This window comes from Carcharodon carcharias, chromosome 16 (assembly GCF_017639515.1).
Source record: "Carcharodon carcharias isolate sCarCar2 chromosome 16, sCarCar2.pri, whole genome shotgun sequence".
Classification (NCBI taxonomy): domain Eukaryota; kingdom Metazoa; phylum Chordata; class Chondrichthyes; order Lamniformes; family Lamnidae; genus Carcharodon; species Carcharodon carcharias.
Genome location: NC_054482.1, coordinates 47,623,393 through 47,643,013, shown reverse-complemented (window position 1 = coordinate 47,643,013; position 19,621 = coordinate 47,623,393). Strand labels below are relative to the sequence as shown.

The window sequence follows — 19,621 nt, the reverse complement described above, 5'->3', positions numbered from 1 at the left end:
CTAATTTGTGGGGATAGTCTTATTGTCTAATATAATCTGAATACATAGAATACAGCTAAGACGACAATTTTATAGCCGCTGAGTAGGTCTTGATGTTTTTAAGTTAGTGTGGATTTGGTTAAGGTAAGCTCCACCTTTTCCTGGTTACTATGCCTATTGCAACAACTACTATGATAACTTTTAGCAATCTTAACAAGATCTTCAGCCTCAACCTGAATAATTTTGGGTAGAGAAGTACCACACTTGCACATAGCTGTTTTGAAAAGGAGGGTCTTGTGCTGCCTCCATGTTGCCTGCATGTAGATCGCCCTTGCTTTTGTTTTGTAATCCTGATCTACAGTGTTTCTTTTGGAATATTGCTATAGAAATTTCAGCATAGGAGGTGACCAATTGCCCCATTGCATCTGTGCTGAAAGAAGCTTATCAACCGGAAAAACAGTTAGCTGTTTAACTTCTAATAGTTGACATTTTCAAGAACATCTTAAAGATAATCCCTAGCTTTTCTCCATTACTAACCAGCCCCTTAAACTTCTGCCACAGCCAACGAATGTGTTGAGCTGCGGATGATTTTTGTCACCAAGAATGAGACCATTCATTCAGCTGCCTTTGCTGCTTCCCCTCTGCTTGTCCACCATGCCAAACTACACCTACCTTAGCTATGACCCTGTGTCCTTCACTGATTTCTCTGTCTCAGCTCACCTTGCTTGTGAAACCCACATCCTGCTCTCTTGACATCTTTCCCTGAATCGATTACGTCCACCCTCACCCACCCCCAACTTCTCTTCCTGGCCCAAACCGCGACCCCCTCCCCCTCAGACCCCAAACCACCCCACCATAGTAAGTGGTTCTCTCTCCTCTGGTATTGCTTCCATTCGAAACTCCTCTCATCGCCCGCTTTCTCACAAAAAAAACAAATTGCTTAACCTGTTTTTTTTCTTGCAAACTGTCACCCTATCGCCATATTTCCTTTCCTCTCCAAAGTTCTTGAATTTGGAAAGCAACAATACGTTCATATTCAAGTTCCCTGCAACTTCATGTGTAAATCTCTTCAATCAGATTTCCACTGCTGCCACAACACTGAAATAGTTCAAATAATGTTTCAAACATTTGAGGAGGGGTGAAGTGGCTCCCCTCTTCCCTCTCCTCGTTTGATCACAACAGGTTTCTTTTGAAAGAAATGGATACTTGCCAGCAGTGCTGCTGCTTTCAGCACCAAGGCGATTTAAAGATGTAGACAGAGAATTTATCTGTTCTTTTGGAGACGGCAGCATTGAGTTGAGTTTTTGTTAGAATCTCTCTGTGGCAACTGGATAGTCAAAATCAGCAAATGTTCAAAACTTGCAAGTTGAATGGGGAGAGAGAGAGAAATAGGAAAGGAACCTACGAAGGGTCTTGTTCCTTTGGTGTTTCAGTTGCTTGTCCAGTTCTGCAGAGAAAATAGGTGCTGAAGCACACAAGGGGTTGTCTTGTCATATGACCTCTCTCCAACTGCCCAGTGACTCAAAAATCGTTGTGAGTAGTGTATTTCAGTTACCTTGATTAGATTATGGCTGGGAATTCCTCTCTCTGCCAGGGTCCTATTGTCAAGGTCATTATATCTAATACAAACATACGAAGTAGGAGCAAGAGTAGGCTACTTGCCCCTCGACCCTGCTGCGCCATTCAGAAGATCATTACTAATCTGATTTTAACCTCCACTCCACATACCTGCCTATCCTTATTGACCTTTCAACCACTTGTTTTTCAAAAATCTATCTAGCTGTGCCTTAAAAATATTCAAAGACTCTGCTTCCGCTGTATTTTGAAAAAGAGAGTTCCAGAGACTAATGACCCTCTTAGAGAAAAAATCTTCTCCTCATCTCTGTCTTCAATGTGCGACCTCTTATTATTAAACCGTGACCCCTATTTCTAGATTCTCCCACAAGAGGAAACATCCTCAACACATAATGGCTTGTCCACACCCAGTTGAGTACCCAGGTGATTGTCTGGACACTTTGCTAAAGGGATAGGCAACAGCACCGTTCATCTCTTTCGAAGCAATTTTTCCTGGTGTGCCTTTGCATATAGGTTGTCTCCATTTCAATAGTTTTGGAATGTAGCAGGTACAGTGATACTCATGTGCAGCCTTCCTTGACTATGATCCAAGTTGTTGGAATGTAGCTTAGTCCTTTTTTCAAAAAAATCAATCAGGGGTTTCCAGCAGTAATTTCAAAACTCATTTTTGATATAAAGCAGGGTTTCACATCATAAGTCACAAGGCCACCCTCTGACTGTCACCATGGTGCATTTTCCGTACTCTCTTTCAACCTTTCTGCAGCCTTTGATTGCACCAACCCCTTAATTCTTCAGTTCATACAGACTGCCCTCACTTGGTTCCAATCTTTCACATTCAGAGCATCCCTAAGACCAGCTTCTCTTTCCATCCTGTACTGTTATTTCTGGAACTAAGAACCTGGGCCTTTCATCTTTCTCGCCCACATTCTGTTCCCCAGTGATATCTTCTAAAAACTTGGGGTCGGCTTCTACACGTTTGTTGACACCCAGGTCTACCTCCTACCGCTTTGTTTGACGTCAGTGTTTTCTGACTGCTTGGCCTACATCCGGTCTTGGATGAGCTTCAGTTTCCTCCAGTTAAGCTTTGGAAAGACTAAATTCATTGTCTTTGGACCACAGTACAAACTGCATCCGTTGTCTTGCCATTAATTACACTTCTCTCTCAATCATAATCTCGGGATGAGTCAGTCTCCCCGCAACATCGCCATCCTTTTTGATCCTCAGAGCTTTCAACCCAGTATTCCTCTATCACAAAAACTGCTTGCTTCATAACCTTACCTGTCCACCAATACCCCCTCTAATTTTTTTGTGTGTGTATGGTACCTTTGAATTTTTTGCCTAGCAGCGCACATGCACGATCTTAAAGAGGGCAAATTGTGTGCTCCTGAGCAATAACTTCCAAGTTGCTTAAAGAGAACCTTGTTGTTCACGCACTGGCCTTAGTATGTTTTCTGCTGTAACTCCCATCCATGTATTTTCAGCTGTTCCAGTGCTTTATGGCTAGCCCCCATTCCAGCATGCGATGTAAACTTCAGCTTATCCACCCCCTCTTTTTCATTTGATTCTTCTTAAAACTAACCTCCTTGGCCAAGCTTTTGCTCAATTCTCCTAATATCTTCATCTGCCATCCTATCTCCATTTTTGGCTGATTATGCCTTTGAAGTGCATTGGGGCATGACAGAATTTGAGTCCATTAAATTGGTTTAAAACCCATGAATAGGCAGGTGGTTTTCATAGAGATCTCAATGTTCTGAATACCTTGAATAACAACAAAAACTCTACTGCACTCTGGATGAAAGGTCACTTTTGAGGCAGGTAATTCTGAGCTAACTCTTTGTCTGCAAGCTGTATGAAACTATATACCTAGTCTGGTGTCTTTAGGGTGGAGGGTAGAGAGAGAGATTGTATATCCGACTCCCATTGTTTCCTAAAAAAAATTCCTAGCAAAAGGCTAGATTCCCTATTAGTTGGCTTCCATTACTGCTGTCTTTCTTTCAACCTATCACCACAAAATCTGTGCCACCTTTATTGCTGGCATCTGCCTGCCCACTCCATCAGTAAGCCTTTTTTCAGCGCATAATATGCCTACAGAATATTAATTGAATTTCAAAGTAATCCATTGTGGATTGATTTGAGATGTCCAGACGCATGACGTTTTATAAATATGAGTCATCTTTTGCAATCTTGCTGTACTAGCAGTGTGAGCATTAGTTACTGATGTCTCTCTAATGACAGCATACAAGTTAATGTTCATTGTGTTGAAAATCTTGAAGCATTGTGAACATGGCCGTATAGTCACCTGAAATTTGAGACTTGCAGGAGTATATGTAATCAGGTTTGTGGAATAAGAGTTGATTTCAAATGACCCACTTCCTTGTTTTGAAAGGGAATTGGGTACTTATTTGTCGATTAAGGAGTGTAAGGAACGTGCCTATCCAACCAGAGTGATATCAGTGGTGCCAAATGAGGACTTGAGCGCTGTGATGTGTAGATATGCACACTTGAATGCTCTTATTCTGGGTAATGTCGCTCATTGGCTTATTCTCTGTCTGCCATTAATGGCTTCCCTTTTACGGGTTCTGCTTCTGATTCTGAGCTCATTTGAAAACTTTCTGCCTGCTTTCAGATTGATTGTTCTTTATCTTTGACTGTAACCACTTTGTTTCCTGACTTGTTGATTCATTGATGTTAAGCGTATGTGAGGATATATTTAGGATGAATTAAGAACAATTGTTTAAAATAAGTTTAAAACATTTTCTTCAGTGTGGTGGTGATGTAATTGATCTTAGGAGGAAGAATGAGGAGAGGCAACTGAATTATACAGTTTTAAAGGGGATGAAGGAACAGAGACCTAGAGCTGTTTTGGTCGTGCATCTTTAAGGCTATCAAGACAAGTTGGAAAGGCTGTTTAAAGTATGGAGCTTTAAAGTACAAAAACCTGGTTAAGCCTGAATCATTATGTTCAGTTCAGGGCACCGTGCTTTAAGAAGGATATCAAGTGTTTAGAGGTGGTGCAGAGAAATTTGCTAGAATAGCACTGGGAATGAGGAACTTCAGATATTTGGAGAGATTGGCGAAGCTGGAGTTGCTCTCCTTAGAGCAGAGAGGGTTAAGAGGAAGATTTGATGGAGGTGTTCAGAATCAACAGTTTTAATAGAGTAAATCAGGAGGAATTGTTTTCAGTGGCAGAAGGGTTGGTAACCACAAGACACAGATTTAAGAACATAACATAAGAACAAGGAGCAGGAGTAGGCTTGAGCCTGCCCCGCTATTCAATATGATCATGGCTGATCTCATTTTGGCTTCAACTCCAATTTCCCGCCCTCTCCCCACAACCTTTCAACCCATTACTAATTTAAAATCTGTCTATCTCTTCCAAATTTATTCAGTGATTGACAAAAGAACCGGAGGCAACATGTAAAAACAATTATTTACACAGTGAGTCAGTCATATGATCTGGAATGCACTGCCTGAAGGGGTAATGGGAACAAATTAAACAAAACTTTCAATAGTTGGATAAATACTTGAAGGGAAAGCATTTGCATAGCCATGGGGGACAGAGTGGGGCAGTGGGACTTGTTGGAGAGCTCTACCAAAGAGCTGACGCAGGCCCAAATGATCTCCTGGGCTCATTATTCTATGCCTCGATAAAAGAACAATTGATTTGGAAGCTGAAGCTGGGTAGCAATAATTTATTAACTTTAGTTTTGTTCTCTCCAAACCCAGATTCCCGATCCAATAAATATAAATTTCCAGACAGTGGTCCAGTTGTAATTTGTCACTCAAACCTGCAGAAGCTCAGAGTTCAGAAAATAAACAGCACAACTGAAAATCTTCTCCTGTATTTAAAAAAAACACTTTTTTTTAAAGTTGGATTTTTTCCCCAATTTAATACAAATGAGTAACAATCTAACCGCCAGCTTCAATACCAAGAGTGGAAAGATTAGTGTGTAGAGGAACATTATGGCAAAACTAGAATGAGAAATGTGCCTTATCATACATCATGGATATCTCAATGCTTCACATACAATGAATAACTTGCAAATACTTGGCCAGTCTCTGTTTAGGAAATTGACTTTGGAATTTCATAAAGGAACGGCATTGAAGCTTGTTGGAAAATTGTATATGCTATGTAATTCATTTAATGGAGATTTTTTAAAAATGAAACTATCCAATTCAGTGTGTACATAGGTTTTACACATTGCACGTGCTAACGTGCAATTTGTACTATGTTAATGTATCACGGAGCAAAAGTGGAGTTGTATGCTGTATGGTGCAGTGGAACTCATTGCCACAGGATAAGCAAATAGTGCAGATGCATTAAGGGGAAGCTAGACAAGCATATGAGGAAAAGGGAATAGAGGGTTATGATGATAGGTTTAAGTGGGGAAAGGTTGGAGGAGGCTCCGCTAGATAATAAACATCGGCATGAACTAATTGGATTTGCTTTTGTGCCATGTATCTAATGTAATCCTATGGATTCCATTGTATATTGTTTGGTAATGACTTGTTCCAAGTCAGCTCATGACTTATAGATTGCATAGTGGTAAACTTCTTGGGGATGTTTGAAAAGTTACCATAGATGGTAAAATTGAACTTGCAGCTGTCTATCCCAGATATTACAGCCTCAACTTATGGTGTGCAGCGTTGAAGGTGTGCAACTGTTGTGTTCTGGTCAGGACATGAGATTTGTTTTTTCGTGCTTCAACTTTGACTGGCTTTGAAGGGTGAGTCAGTCACTGACTGAGTTAACCAGACTGGTTCCCTGTGTTTGTATCCATAGTGCAAGAACCCCATTTGCCCATCTGCTTAAGGATAAATTACTGCCAGAATTTAAAAGAACATTTTAAAATAATCTCAACATTACTCACAAGGAATCTTGTCCAGAGTAATGTTTCATATTGCTTGCAAGGGTCAGCAAAGTGGCTGCATTAGTTTTTAGACTAGTAATGTTAATATCTGGTAGAAATATATATTTTGAGATCTGGAAAGGTGGTCAGATATTAAAGCTCCACATAATTCCACATCCTTGATAACCATGGATTATTTTTTACACACCTATTTAAGCTGTGTAAATTTGGTCAGACATCATAACCTGCTAGTTCTTCACTTGAGCATTCAGATTATCTGACTGCTATGGAAAAGTTGGGAATTGAATTTTTTTTTCATTCATGGCATGTGGGCTTTGCTGGTTGGGCCAGCATTTATTGCCCATCCCTAGTTGCCCTTGAGAAGGTGGTGGTGAGCTGCATTCTTGAACCCCTGCAGTCCATGTGGTGTAGGTACACCCACAGTGCTGTTAGGGAGGGGGTTCCAGGATTTTGACCCAGTGACAGTGAAAGAGCGGCAATATATTTCCAAGTCAGGATGGTGAGTGACTTGGAGGGGAACTTCCAAGTGGTGGTAATCCCATCTATCTGCAGCCCTTGTCCTTCTAGATTGTAGTGGGTTTGGAAGGCGCTGTCTAAGGAGCCTTAATGAATTCCTGCAGTGCATCTTGTAAATGGTACACACTGTTGCAACTGAGAATCAGTGGTGGAGGGAGTCGGTGTTTGTGGATGTGGTGCCAGTCAAGTGGGCTGCTTTGTCCTGGGTGGTGTCAAACTTCTTGAGTATTGTGGGAGTTATTCCATCACCATCTACAAGACACAAGTCAGGAGTGTGGACAGGCTTTGGGGAGTCAGGAGGTGAGTTACTCATCGCAGGGTTCCTAGCCTCAGATCTACTCTTGTAACCACAGTATTTATATGGCTAGTCCAGTTCAGTTTCTGGCCAGTGGCAACCCCCCCTAGGATGTTGTTAGTGGGGGATTCAGTGATGGTAATGCTATTGAATATCACGGGGCAATCATTAGATTCTCTCTTGTTGGAGATGGCCATTGCCTGACATTTGTGTGACATGAATGTTACTTGCCACTTGTCTGCCCAAGTATGGATATTGTCCAGGTCTTGCTGCATTTGGACATGGGCTGCTTCAGTAACTGAGAAGTCGTGAATGGTGATGAATGTTGTGCAGTCATCAGCGAACATCCTCACTTCTGACTTTATGGAAGGAAGGTCATTGATGAAGCAGCTGAAGATGGTTGGGCTGAGGAACTCCTGTAGTGATGTCCTGGAGCTGAGATGACTGACCTCCAACAACAGCAACCATCTTCCTTTGTGCTGGGTATGACTCCAACCAGCGGAGAGCTTTCCCCTGATTCCCATTGACTCTAGTTCTGCTAGGGCTCCTTGATGCCACACCCTGTCAAGGGCAGTCACTCTCACCTCACCTCGTGAGTTCAGCTCTTTTGCCCATGTTTGAACAAAGGCTATAATGAGGTCAGGAGCTGAGCAGCCCTGGTGGAACCCAAACTGGACATCAGTGAGCAGGTTATTGTTAAGCAAGTGCTGCTTGATTGCACTGTTGATGATCCTTTCCATTACTTTACTGATGATGGAGATGGTAATTGGTTGGATTGGATTTGTCCTGCCTTTTGTTTACAAGACATACCTGGGCAATTTCCCACATAGCCATGTAGATCAATTTCCCACATAGCCATGTAGATCAATTTCCCACATAGCCATGTAGATCAATTTCCCACATAGCCATGTAGATCAATTTCCCACATAGCCATGTAGATCAATTTCCCACATAGCCATGTAGATCAATTTCCCACATCGCCATGTAGATCAATTTCCCACATAGCCATGTAAATGCCAGTGTTGTAGCTGTACTGGAACAGCTTGGCTAGGGACTCGGCAAGCTCTGGAGCACAAGTCTTCAGTACTATTGCTGGAATATTGTCAGGCCCATAGTTTTTGCAAGATCCAGTGCCTTCAGCCATTTCTTGATATCAGGTGGAGTGAATTGAATTGGCTGAAGACTGGCATCTGTGATGCTGGGGACCCCCAGAGGAGGCTGAGATGGATCATCCACTCGGCACTTCCGGCTGAAGATTGTTGGAAATGCTTCAGCCTCATCTTTTGCATTGATGTGCTGAGCTCCCCCAACATTGAGGAAGGGGATACTTGTAGAGCCTCTTCCTTCAGTGAATTGTTTAATTGTCCACCACCATTCACAACTGGATGTGGCAGAACTGCAGAGCTTATATCTGATCCGTTGGTTGTGGGAGCGCTTAGCTCTGTCCATCACTTGCTGTTTATGCTGTTTGGCACACAAGTAGTCCTGTGTTATAGCTTCACCAGGTTTTTTAGGTATGCCTGGTGATGTTCCTAGCATGCCCTCCTGCACATCTTTATTGAACCAGGGTTGACCCCCTGGCTTGATGGTAATGGTAGAGTGGGGGATATGCTGGGCCATGAGGTTACAGATTGTGTTTGAGTACAATTCTGCTGATGATGGCCCACAGCGCCTCATGGATTCCCAGTCTTGAGTTGCTAGATCTTTTTGAGATCTACCCCATTTAGCACAGCAGTAGTGCCACACAGCATGATGGAGGGTATCCTCAATGTGAAGGTGGGACTTCACCACCACAATGACGCTGCAGTGGTCACTCCTACCGATACTGTCATGGACAGATGCATCTGCGGCAGGCAGGTTGGTGAGGATGAGGTCAACTGTGTTTTTTCCTTTTGTTGGTTCCCTCACCGACTACCGCAGACCCAGTCCAGTAGCTATGTCCTTTAGGACTTGGCCAGCTTGGTCAGTAGTGGTGCTACTAAGCTACTCTCAGTGATGGAGATTGAAGTCCTCCACCCAGAGTGCATTCCACGCCCTTGCCACCCTCAGTGCTTCCTGGAAGTGATATTCAATATGGAGGAGCACTGATTCATCAGCTGAGGGAGAGAGGTACGTGGTAATCAGAAGGAGGTTTCTTTGCCTATGTTTGACGTGATGCCATGAGACTTCATGGGGTCCAGACTCAATGTTGAGGACTCTCGGGACAACTCCCTCCCGACCGAATGCCAGTGTGCCGCCGCCTCTCCTAGGTCTGTCCTGCGGGTGGGACAGGGCATACGGAGGGATGGTGATGGTAGTGTCTGGAACGTTGTCTGTAAGATATGGTTCTGTGAGGATGACTATGTCAGGCTGATGCTTTACTAGTCTGCGGGACAGCTCTCCCAATTTTGGCACTAGTCCCCAGATGTTAATAAGGAGGATTTTGCAGGACCAACGAGGCTGAATTTGTCATTATCGTTTCCAGTGCCTAGGTTGATGCCAGGTCGCCCGTCCGATTTCATTCCTTTTTTGAGACTTTGTAGCAGTTTGAGTGGCTTGCTAGCCCTTTTCAGAGGGCATTTAAGAATCAACCACATTTGCTGTGGGTCTGGAGTCACATGTAGGCCAGACCAGGTATGGTTTTTAACAGCAATTGACATGGTTTCATGGTCATTATTAGACTTTTAGTTCCAGATTTTTATTGAATTCACATTCCACCATCATGTCGTGGTGGTGAACCCAGATCCTCAGAGCATTCCCCTGGGCCTCTGGATTACTAGTCCAGTGACAAAACCACTACGCCCCATCGCCTATTTGGAGGCTCAAGTGACTGGGATGCCAATTAAAATGTTTGGTAAGGCATCAAAATAGCTGCTTAGAATGTAATATCCTTGCAATGCAGAAGTGTTACAATGGTCCCTGAGCATTTCATTGTTATCATTCAGGTTCCTTAGAGCTCACAATCGTGAGTACGAATGGGCCTCCCCAAAATGAGCTTTTCTGCTTGTACTGCTTTTTAATCAAGTTGTTGAGCTGTTATATTTATCCACTTTGGATAGTATCTCAAATTACTTTATTTTTAGATAGATTAGAAATTAAAGCTGTTTCCATTCCATTCCTTTAGCATTCTGCCTGAAGGCAGGTGCTTGGCTTATTATCTGCTGATGCTTCATCCTGAGCCATTTTCTTTGGCAGTTTTTTCCATGATGGTTTGTGATTGCCTTCCACTCTTAAGAGCAGGATAAGGAGGCAGCTCCCAGGTCTACCTCAGCTGGAATAGGAATTGAAACCATGCTGTTGGTGTCATTCTGAACCATCAGCTAGCCATCTAGCCAACTGAGCTAATTAACTCTAAATCTGCTTCAGAGATATGTAAATTTTTGTTTAAAACTTGCATTTATATAGCGCTTTTCATGAGCACCAGACATCTCAAAGCACTTTATAGCTAATGAAATACTTTTGAAGTGTAGTCACTGTTATAATGTAGGAAACGAAGCCAATTTGCACAAAGTAAGCTCCCACAAATAACAACATGATAATGACCAGACAATCTGACTTTTGTGATGTTGATTGAAGGAATAAATATTGGTCAGGACATCAGGGATAACTCCACTGGCCATCATCAGAATAGTGCCATGTGATCTCTTATGTTCACCTGAGAGGCAACTTGGTTTAGCATCTCATCAGAAAGATGGCACTTTGTTGGTTGTAAAGCTTTTTGGTATCCCTTTCCGATCCCCCTTTTTCCAATTATTTATATTTTTTTATATATATATTTTTCTTTTCCCACCCATTTCTACTATTTTTAAATGTATTTCCATTCATTGTTTTATCTCCACCTTTTAGCCCATTTCGAACCCTTCCCCCTACCCCACCCCCACTAAGGCTATCTGTCGCTTGCTCATCCTGCTTTCTATCCTTAATGTCACCATTAGCACAATCCATAGCTAATATCACCACCGTCAACATCCTTTTGTCTATGACATCTTTGGCAATCTCTTCTTTGCCTCCACCTATCACTGGCCTTCTATCCAACTCTACATATCCCACCCCCCTTCAACAAGCTTATATTTCATCTCATTTCTATTTTTCCTTCGTTCTGATGAAGAGTCATACGGACTCAAAACGTTAACTGTCTTCCTCTCCGCAGATGCTGTCAGACCTGCTGAGTTCTTCCAGCTACTTTTGTTTTGTTTCAGTATGTTTGGTGGGTCAGGAAAGGTGCTATATAAATGCAAGTTTTTTTATACTCACCATAAAGTTAAGTCAAGTTTTTTCAAGTTTTTAAATACCCTTTTAATAATGTAATGAATGCTAATTGCTGCCAAACAACCTCTGACACTGAAAATTAACGATTGCAAACATGGAATCTTGTTGATTTTGGTTACCTTAAAAATATTAAAATTTAAATTTAATTTGTTTTTACTTTGTCTCTTCTTTCACTTATCGAATCCTTCTTTCTCCCTCTTTTTCTGTATCTGATTTGACATTGAATTCACCCACTCTAATTTACGCTTCCTTCTCAGTCTTGTGCTGTTAATTTCACAGCCCTTCAATCTGATCAATTAAAGAGATGTACGCTTGCTTGATAAAAACTAAAAACTGCGGATGCTGGAAATCCAAAACAAAAACAGAATTACCTGGAAAAACTCAGCAGGTCTGGCAGCATCGGCGGAGAAGAAGAGTGGACATTTCGAGTCTTCATGACCCTTCCACAGAACTGAGCGAATATAAGGAGAGGGGTGAAAGTGGCGGGGGGGGGTGGAAGAGAAGTTGGGGGGGCTGTTGGTGTGGTTGTAGGGACAAGCAAGCAGTGATAGGAGCAGATAATCAAAAGATGTCACAGACAAAAGAACACAGAGGTGTTGAAGGTGGTGATATTATCTAAATGAATGTGCTAATTAAGAATAGATGGTAGGGCACTCAAGGTACAGCTCTAGTGGGGGTGGGGTGGAAAGACTAGCAGAGCATACAAAATTGAAAAATAATGGAAATAGGTGGGAAAAGAAAAATCTATATAAATTATTGGAAAAAACAAAAGGAAGGGGGAAGAAACGGGGTGGGGATGGAGGAGGGAGTTCAAGATCTAAAGTTGTTGAATTCAATATTCAATCTGGAAGGCTGTAAAGTGCCTAGTCGGAAGATGAAGTGCTGTTCATTCTCTCAGTTCCTTCGCCTCCGTCGCATCTGTTCTGATGATGCTACCTTCAAAAACAGTTCCTCTAACATGTTCTCCTTCCTTAACCAATGTTTTCCACCCACAGACGTTGACAAGGCCCTCAACCGTGTCCGGCCCATCTCCCGCGCATCTGCCCTCACGCCTTCTCCTCCCTCCCAGAAACATGATAGGATCCCCCTTGTCCTCACTTATCACCCTACCAGCCTCTGCATTCAAAGGATCATCCTCTGCCATTTCCGCCAACTCCAGCATGATGCCACCACCAAACACATCTTCCCTTCACCCCCCTGGCGGCTTTCTGTAGGGATTGTTCCCTCCGGGACATCCTAGAGCACTCCTCCATCACCCCCTACTCCTCAACCCTCACCTATGGCCCCTCCCCATGCCCACGCAAAAGATGCAACACCTGCCCCTTCACTTTCTCTCTCCTCACCGTCCAAGGGCCCAAACACTCCTTTCAAGTGTAACAGCATTTCACTTGCATTTCCCACAACTTAGTCTACTGCATTTGTTGCTCCCAATGCGGTGGTCTCTACATTGGAGAGACCAAACGTGAACTGGGCGACCGCTTTGCAGAACACCTGCGGTCTGTCCCAAAGAATGACCCAAACCTCCCTGTCGCTTGCCATTTTAACACTCCACCCTGCTCTCTTGCCCACATGTCTGTCCTTGGCTTGCTGCATTGTTCCAGCGAAGCCCAACACAAACTGGAGGAACAGCACCTCATCTTCCGACTAGGCCCTTTACAGCCTCCTGGACTGAATATTGAATTCAGCAACTTTAGATCTTGAACTCCCTCCTCCATCCCCACCCCCTTTCCGTTTGTTCCCCCTTCCTTTTGTTTTTTCCAATAATTTATATAGATTTCTCTTTTCCCACCTATTTCCATTATTTTTAAATCCTTTATGCCCTGCTAGTCTTTCCACCCCACCCCCCACTAGAGCTGTACCTTGAGTGCCCTACCACCCATTCTTAATTAGCACATTCGTTTAGATAATATCACTACTTTCAACACCTCTTTGTTCTTTTGTCTGTGACATCTTTTGATTATCTGCTCCTATCACTGCTTGCTTGTCTCTACAACCACACCACCCCCCACCCCCCCCAACTTCTCTTCTCTCCCCCTGCCCCCGCCAACCTTAAACTAGCTTATATTTCACCCCTCTCCTTATATTCGCTCAGATCTGTGGAAGGGTCATGAAGACTCGAAATGTCAACTCTTTTCTTCTCCACCGATGCTGCCAGACCTGCTGAGTTTTTCCAGGTAATCCTGTTTTTGTACAGTTGCTTGTCCTGTTCATTCAGGCCTCAGACATCCTGTTTCACTCGCTGTGATGTTATCAGTTTATGCTTTCAGCACCTTGCCACAAAAAATGTAAAAGACCGAATGTGCTTGGACAAGTGTAACAAAGGCATGTTACAATCCCTGTGAGGGAGCCATTAACCAAATTTGCCAAGCAAATTCTCCCCCCACCCGTGAAGACATGACTAACAATATTTTACTTTTTGTAATTTGTACTTTAATATGAATCAGAACCAATGCAAATGAAATATAAATTAACAGGGAACTGATATTTCAAATAAAAAGGCACATTTCACTTTAAATAGTCGATAGGATAAAGATACATTTTCGCAGCCACAAGCACCCATATCACACCCGCACAAAAAAATGCGGCACTACGTGCAATCTCTGTCTTTCGAACTCGATCAATTCAGCCCTCAAGTTGCATTCACCAACAGGCATATTCCACCTGAGGTCCGCAGATATGATTAGCACCAACATGGTGCACATCTACTAATTCCCCCCTCACTCGGGTCATGTCAGTCTTGATGGTGTAGATTTCCAGAGCTCCTTTTCAACAGACCAGCCAACAACACCAGTTCACAATCTGGTCCTCTGATACAAACTCTAAGCTCTTTTGCATGCTTGAGCTACTTGCAACACTTTTTAGGATTCAGTCTCTTTTAGTTCGCTCGTATGTCGCTTCTAGAATTCTGTTTTTTTTCTGCCAAACACAAAACTGACCCTTTTTTAAAGCTTTTCTGGCTTCTTCTCACACAAACTGTTCCTCTTTCTGTCTCGGTCTGCTTTCTCTTTGTGTCTGCATCTATGTGCTGATTGCCTTCATCCTTCAGCTTTCCTGTTTGTGGCTCTCCTTTGTCTGGCCACACAGCTTCTGTCTTCCTTCCTGTTGGTACTGCTTCCATAAGACCATAAGATGTAGGAGCAGAAGTAGGCCATTTGGTCCATCAAGTCTGCTCCGCCATTCAATGAGATCATGGCTGATCTGGTAATCCTCAGTTCCACTTTCCTTCCTTCACTTCCCTCATCCAGATTATTTATATATATTTTGTACATAATTGTGGCCCCAGCACTGATCACTGTGGTACTCCACGAATTACAGGTTGCCATCCTGAAAATCCTCCCCCACTTATCCCAACTTTCTGCCTTCTATTAGTTAGCCAAGTCCACTCCAGCCAACTTTGCCCTCATTCTTTTGCAATTACTCTCATTTAAGTGTAGCACAGTTGTTGCCGACCCAAGTTTCTCATTTTCAAACTGCTAAATTCTACCATGTTATGGTCACTGTTTCCTAGGGGATCCTTTACTCTTAGATAATTTGAGATCATTTATGAAACCTGCCTCATTACACATTACCAGATCCAAAATAGCCTGATCCCTGGTTAGATCCGCAACATATTGTTCTAGGAAACTGCCCCAAATACACTGAATTCTTGGTCGTGGCTACCTCTGCCAATTTTATTTTTCCAATGTACATGAAGATTAAAGTTACCCATGATTAATGTGCTGCTTTTTTTACATGCCCTCCTCATCTGCTGATTTATTCTCTGTCCTATAATATAGCTACTGTTGTGGGAGTAGTCCATAAGCCCCCTCAGTGTCGTCTTCCCCTTGTTATTTCTTACCTCCACCCATATGGATTCTACATCTTCTGAGAAGATCATTTCTTACTGTTGTACTTATTCCATCTCGTAGTAACAAAGCTACCTTGCCACCCTTTCCATCCTGCCTATCCTTTTGAAAAGTCATGTACCCCTGAATATTTAGTTCCCAGCTTTGATCTCCTTTTAACCATACCTCAGTAATGGCTATAAGATCATACCCATTAATCTCTATTTGTGCCATTAATTCATTTATTTTGCTCCAAATACTATGTGCATTTAAGTAAAGAGCTAGTTATTTTCCCTTTTTACCATGTTTTCTCCCTTTGACCCTATTTGCTGCTTTTTCTCATGTTTGCACACACTGTCCCTTCCTGTCACACCCTGGCTATCATTTCCTAAATAGCTGTCTTGCAATGCTCCCATATCCTTTTGCTTTGTAAACCTACTCCGGTATCCCCTCTCCAGAACCCACCCCTCCCATTTAGTTTAAAGCCCACTCTGCAGTCCTAGTTACTTGATCGCCAAGATACTTGTCCCATTGTGGGTCAAGTGCCCCTCCCACCGGAACAGTTCCCTTCTACCCCAGTACTGGTGCCAGTGCCCCATGAACTGAAACCTATTCCTCCCACACCAATCTTTGAGCCATGCATTTAACTCCTTGACTTTATTTACTCTATGCTAGTTTGCCTGTGGCTCAGGTAGTAATCCTGAGATTACCTTGGAAGTTCTGCTTTTTAATTTAATTCCTAACTGTTCAAATTCTTTCAGCAGAACATCCTTTCTAGTCCTATTAACATCGGTGGTACCAATGTGGACAACAACAACTAGATCCCTCTTCTCCCACTCCCAAGTTCCTCTCCAGCCCTGAGAAGATGTCCTTAACCCTGGCACTGGTCAGGCAACACAGCCTTTGGGAATAGGCTGCAGAGAACAGTATCTATCCCTCTAATTATACTGTCCCCTATCATCTACTACATTCCTACTTCCTCCCCCGACTTGAATTGCTCCCTGTACCACAGCACCGTGGTCTGTTCGCTCATCCTCCCTGCAGTCCCCCCCTCGTCCACATAGCTTGCAAGAATCTTGTAACTTGGAAAATTGCAGGGGCCGAGGCACCTCGAACGCTACCAGCTGGGTCCCCATACCTGTTTCACCTGCAGTCACACCCTCCTATCCCTGATCACAGGCCAAATTTAAATTACCTAATCTGAGGGATGTGACTGCCTCCTGGAGCAAAGTGTCCAGCTACCTTTTCCCCCCCCCGACATGGTGCAATGTCTGCAGCTCAGACTCCAGCTCCTTAACTCGGATCTGAAGTTTTTTGAGCTGCAAACACTTACTACAGATGTGTTCGCTCTGGATCACCTTGGTGTCTAGTTGGTCCCAAATGCTGTAGTAGCAACACATCACCCGTCCTGCCATCACTATTGTACTTTATTCAGTTTATTAATTCGGTAGTATCCCTGCTGTTTACACTTGAAGAACCACCCGCTCTTTACTCTTTATTGTTATTAATTTTTTTTACACCAGTATCAATCTTGTACTTAAGCTATTTTTTTTAAAAAGAGACGGAAAAGAAGACTAGACACCTAAACACAAACTAAAGACCTTACTTTTACTTTAAAGACTACAAATCCTCACCAATCCTACTTGCCAATCAGCTGCTTTCCCTGCACTTGTGTCATGTTGTGGTTCATAACACCTCTTCGCCGCTGCTCTCGCTGCAGATAGGCCTCTTGTTCCATGCCTTTAAGCCACTCCCACTCACCTCTTGCTCAAAATATACTATTTTGAGCCTAAGGAGTAGAATAAACCTTAATCACTTACCAGATACTCACCAACTAACCAGCTTCTCCTGTAGCAGAGCAAGAATCAATTCCTGGAGACTGAAAAAGTTTAGGCAAAAGCAATCAAACACCCCTTTCCCCTCCTCCGCTTAACTCCCTGAAGCACTCAGCTCTGGCACTGTATCCAACTCTAGGGCCACCAGGTCATATGGACCAGTATTTCTTCCTTTCCAGGAAAATTAGAATTGATCCCTTTACAATTGATGCAAGCTCTTAAAAGCCTCTTTCAAACATTCTTAACACGGGCATTTTAAAAACAAATTTTCCTTTCTGTACTGCTTTTGAGGTCAAAGATCCCTCTTAGATGTCTTGCCAGAGCAAATTATGGCCCATTGTTTGTTTATTTAAAAAAAGCTTTGCAATTGCCAGAAGATTCCTTATTGAAATATATTAAACCATATTTTCATGATAAATTCACAGTATCTTTTCTCCTTTTCCTGATCAATTTGCCTTGCGCAGTTTTACTACTTGGCACCAAGTATCAGTCATAGCTGATGAATATTGGTTAGTTGAAAGATATTTTCAACTTCATTAAGCAGGTGAGCTTGAATGCGGACCTGTTGGTGCTGTGGTATATTAATATCTGCGGATAGCAGACAATAAGAAGTTTGTGTCTCTTTTGTTCTGTGTGTTATGTGTGAGCTTGGCCTAGTTGTGTCAGCTGTGGCTCAGTTGGTAGCATCTTTCGCCTCTGATCGAAAGATTGAGTTCAAGTCCCACTCGAGGATTTCAGCACAAAAATAAAGGCTAACACTCCCCTGCTGAGGGAGTACCACTGCAAATGCAGAGGTGCCAACTTTCAAAGGAAACATCAAACTAAAGCTGCCCCCTCAGGTTGGCTTAAAAGACCTCATAGCACTATTTCAAAGAGAAGGGGAATTATCCCCCATGTCCTGTATTCTTATGGGTAAAATATGAAATCTGTTATATTCCTTAATATCTGTGCACAGGAAACCTGAATGCAGCTCTCCAAGCAGCACTGAAAAATCCCCCAATTAATACAAAGAATCAGGCTGTTAAGGTAAGGCTGAAGGATTAAATATCTTTGCCCTTGCAGCTTTTTGAAACTTAGTCTGAGGTAATTTTCTTCCAGCAAGTTCGTCCAATCCACGTGAGGCGGTCTAAGGATTTATATGCAGAGTCTAAAACTGGTAAATTTTGATGCACTGATTTTGTTTGCTGGTAAAGTTTGTCAACTTCAGGGCCTTGATTTCAAGTTGAATTGATATTGAGTTAAACTTCATATGGAATTTAGATTCATGGGCTGAGTAGGTTTAATTCAGTTTGGTTAATGGCACAACTTACATTTGGCGGATCTGTTTTAAGCTGAGGCCTAATTGAACTTATCAGCAAAAACACTGACTTCAAAACTATTATCATTTGCTCAAATTCTTATCTGTGTACAATCTGACCCATCTTGGGATTAGTTTTGCACTTGAATCAATTAGGGCATATGCTATCACAATCTACAAACACACGGGACAGCGATCTGTGTAACATAGCATCTCCTCGTCATACTTACATACAGTTAAACTGCATGTTCTGCCTGCCCAAGTAGATGCATACACACACTACATGCACATGAGTTGTTGAGGGGAAGGTGAGGGGAGAGAAGCAGAGGAAGGTTTTTGTGAGCTGCCTTGTTGAAAGTATTCCATATAGCTTTCCACTCCACCGATTCAATTAAGTTTACTAAATCTAGTTTGTCAGCCCGTGCAAGCTATTTGGTATAGTGGTAGTAAGTTGACGCCTCTGCCGAGTTCTTGTCTAAAGCAAAGAAATGCAAGTGGGACATTTAAATTCAGTTGATAATTGTAAGTATAGTGTAATTACCACTGACGAAGCCTTGTTTTGTCTTTAACAGGACCGAGCAGAAAATACTGTTGTTAAAGTTTTGACTTCATTTAAAAGTAATGATATTGAAAAGGCTGTTCAATCCCTTGACAAGAATAGCATTGACCTCCTGATGAAGTACATCTACAAAGGTTTTGAAAAACCATCAGAAAATAGCAGTGCAATTTTACTACAGTGGCATGAAAAGGTTAGTAGAGTATAGTATTTATCAATGTAAGAATAATGATTATTTTGCATTTTCTTCACCACAAGGGTATAGCCCAACCTGGTAGGTTCTGGGGGAAACTACGGCCACAGTATTAATATATTGACAATTTCTGGGCAGGGAGGTGGAAATGCACGGGACAAAGCTGGCAGTTAACCCAGCAGATCAAATCTGCAATCTCAGCTTTATTGAACTAATTTGCCTTCTGGATTTTGTGTCTCTAAGCTGTGCAGCAGATGTGATACACATCACCATGACTATGTTTAAAAGGAAAATGTACAAATAGAAATTGAACGTGTTCAGGATGGATGACAGACAAGAGGGCAAGGGCAACACCCAGAGCTAATGATACATTCCTAGAATTACTACTAGGTGCAGTCAGGAGAAGGAAGGAAATATTTTTCCCCAGCAGAT

General features: G+C 42.5%; 1 protein-coding gene across 1 annotated transcript in view; it reads left to right on the top strand.

The window, feature by feature from the left end:
* Nucleotides 1–19,621, top strand: part of arpc5b (actin related protein 2/3 complex, subunit 5B) — a 29,121-nt gene that overhangs the window by 4,129 nt on the left and 5,371 nt on the right. Inside the window, exons 2-3 of the mRNA XM_041207663.1 lie at nt 18,097–18,169; nt 19,013–19,189. Coding sequence (XP_041063597.1) covers nt 18,097–18,169; nt 19,013–19,189 — 250 coding nt within the window. The remainder of the gene's footprint in view (nt 1–18,096; nt 18,170–19,012; nt 19,190–19,621) is intronic.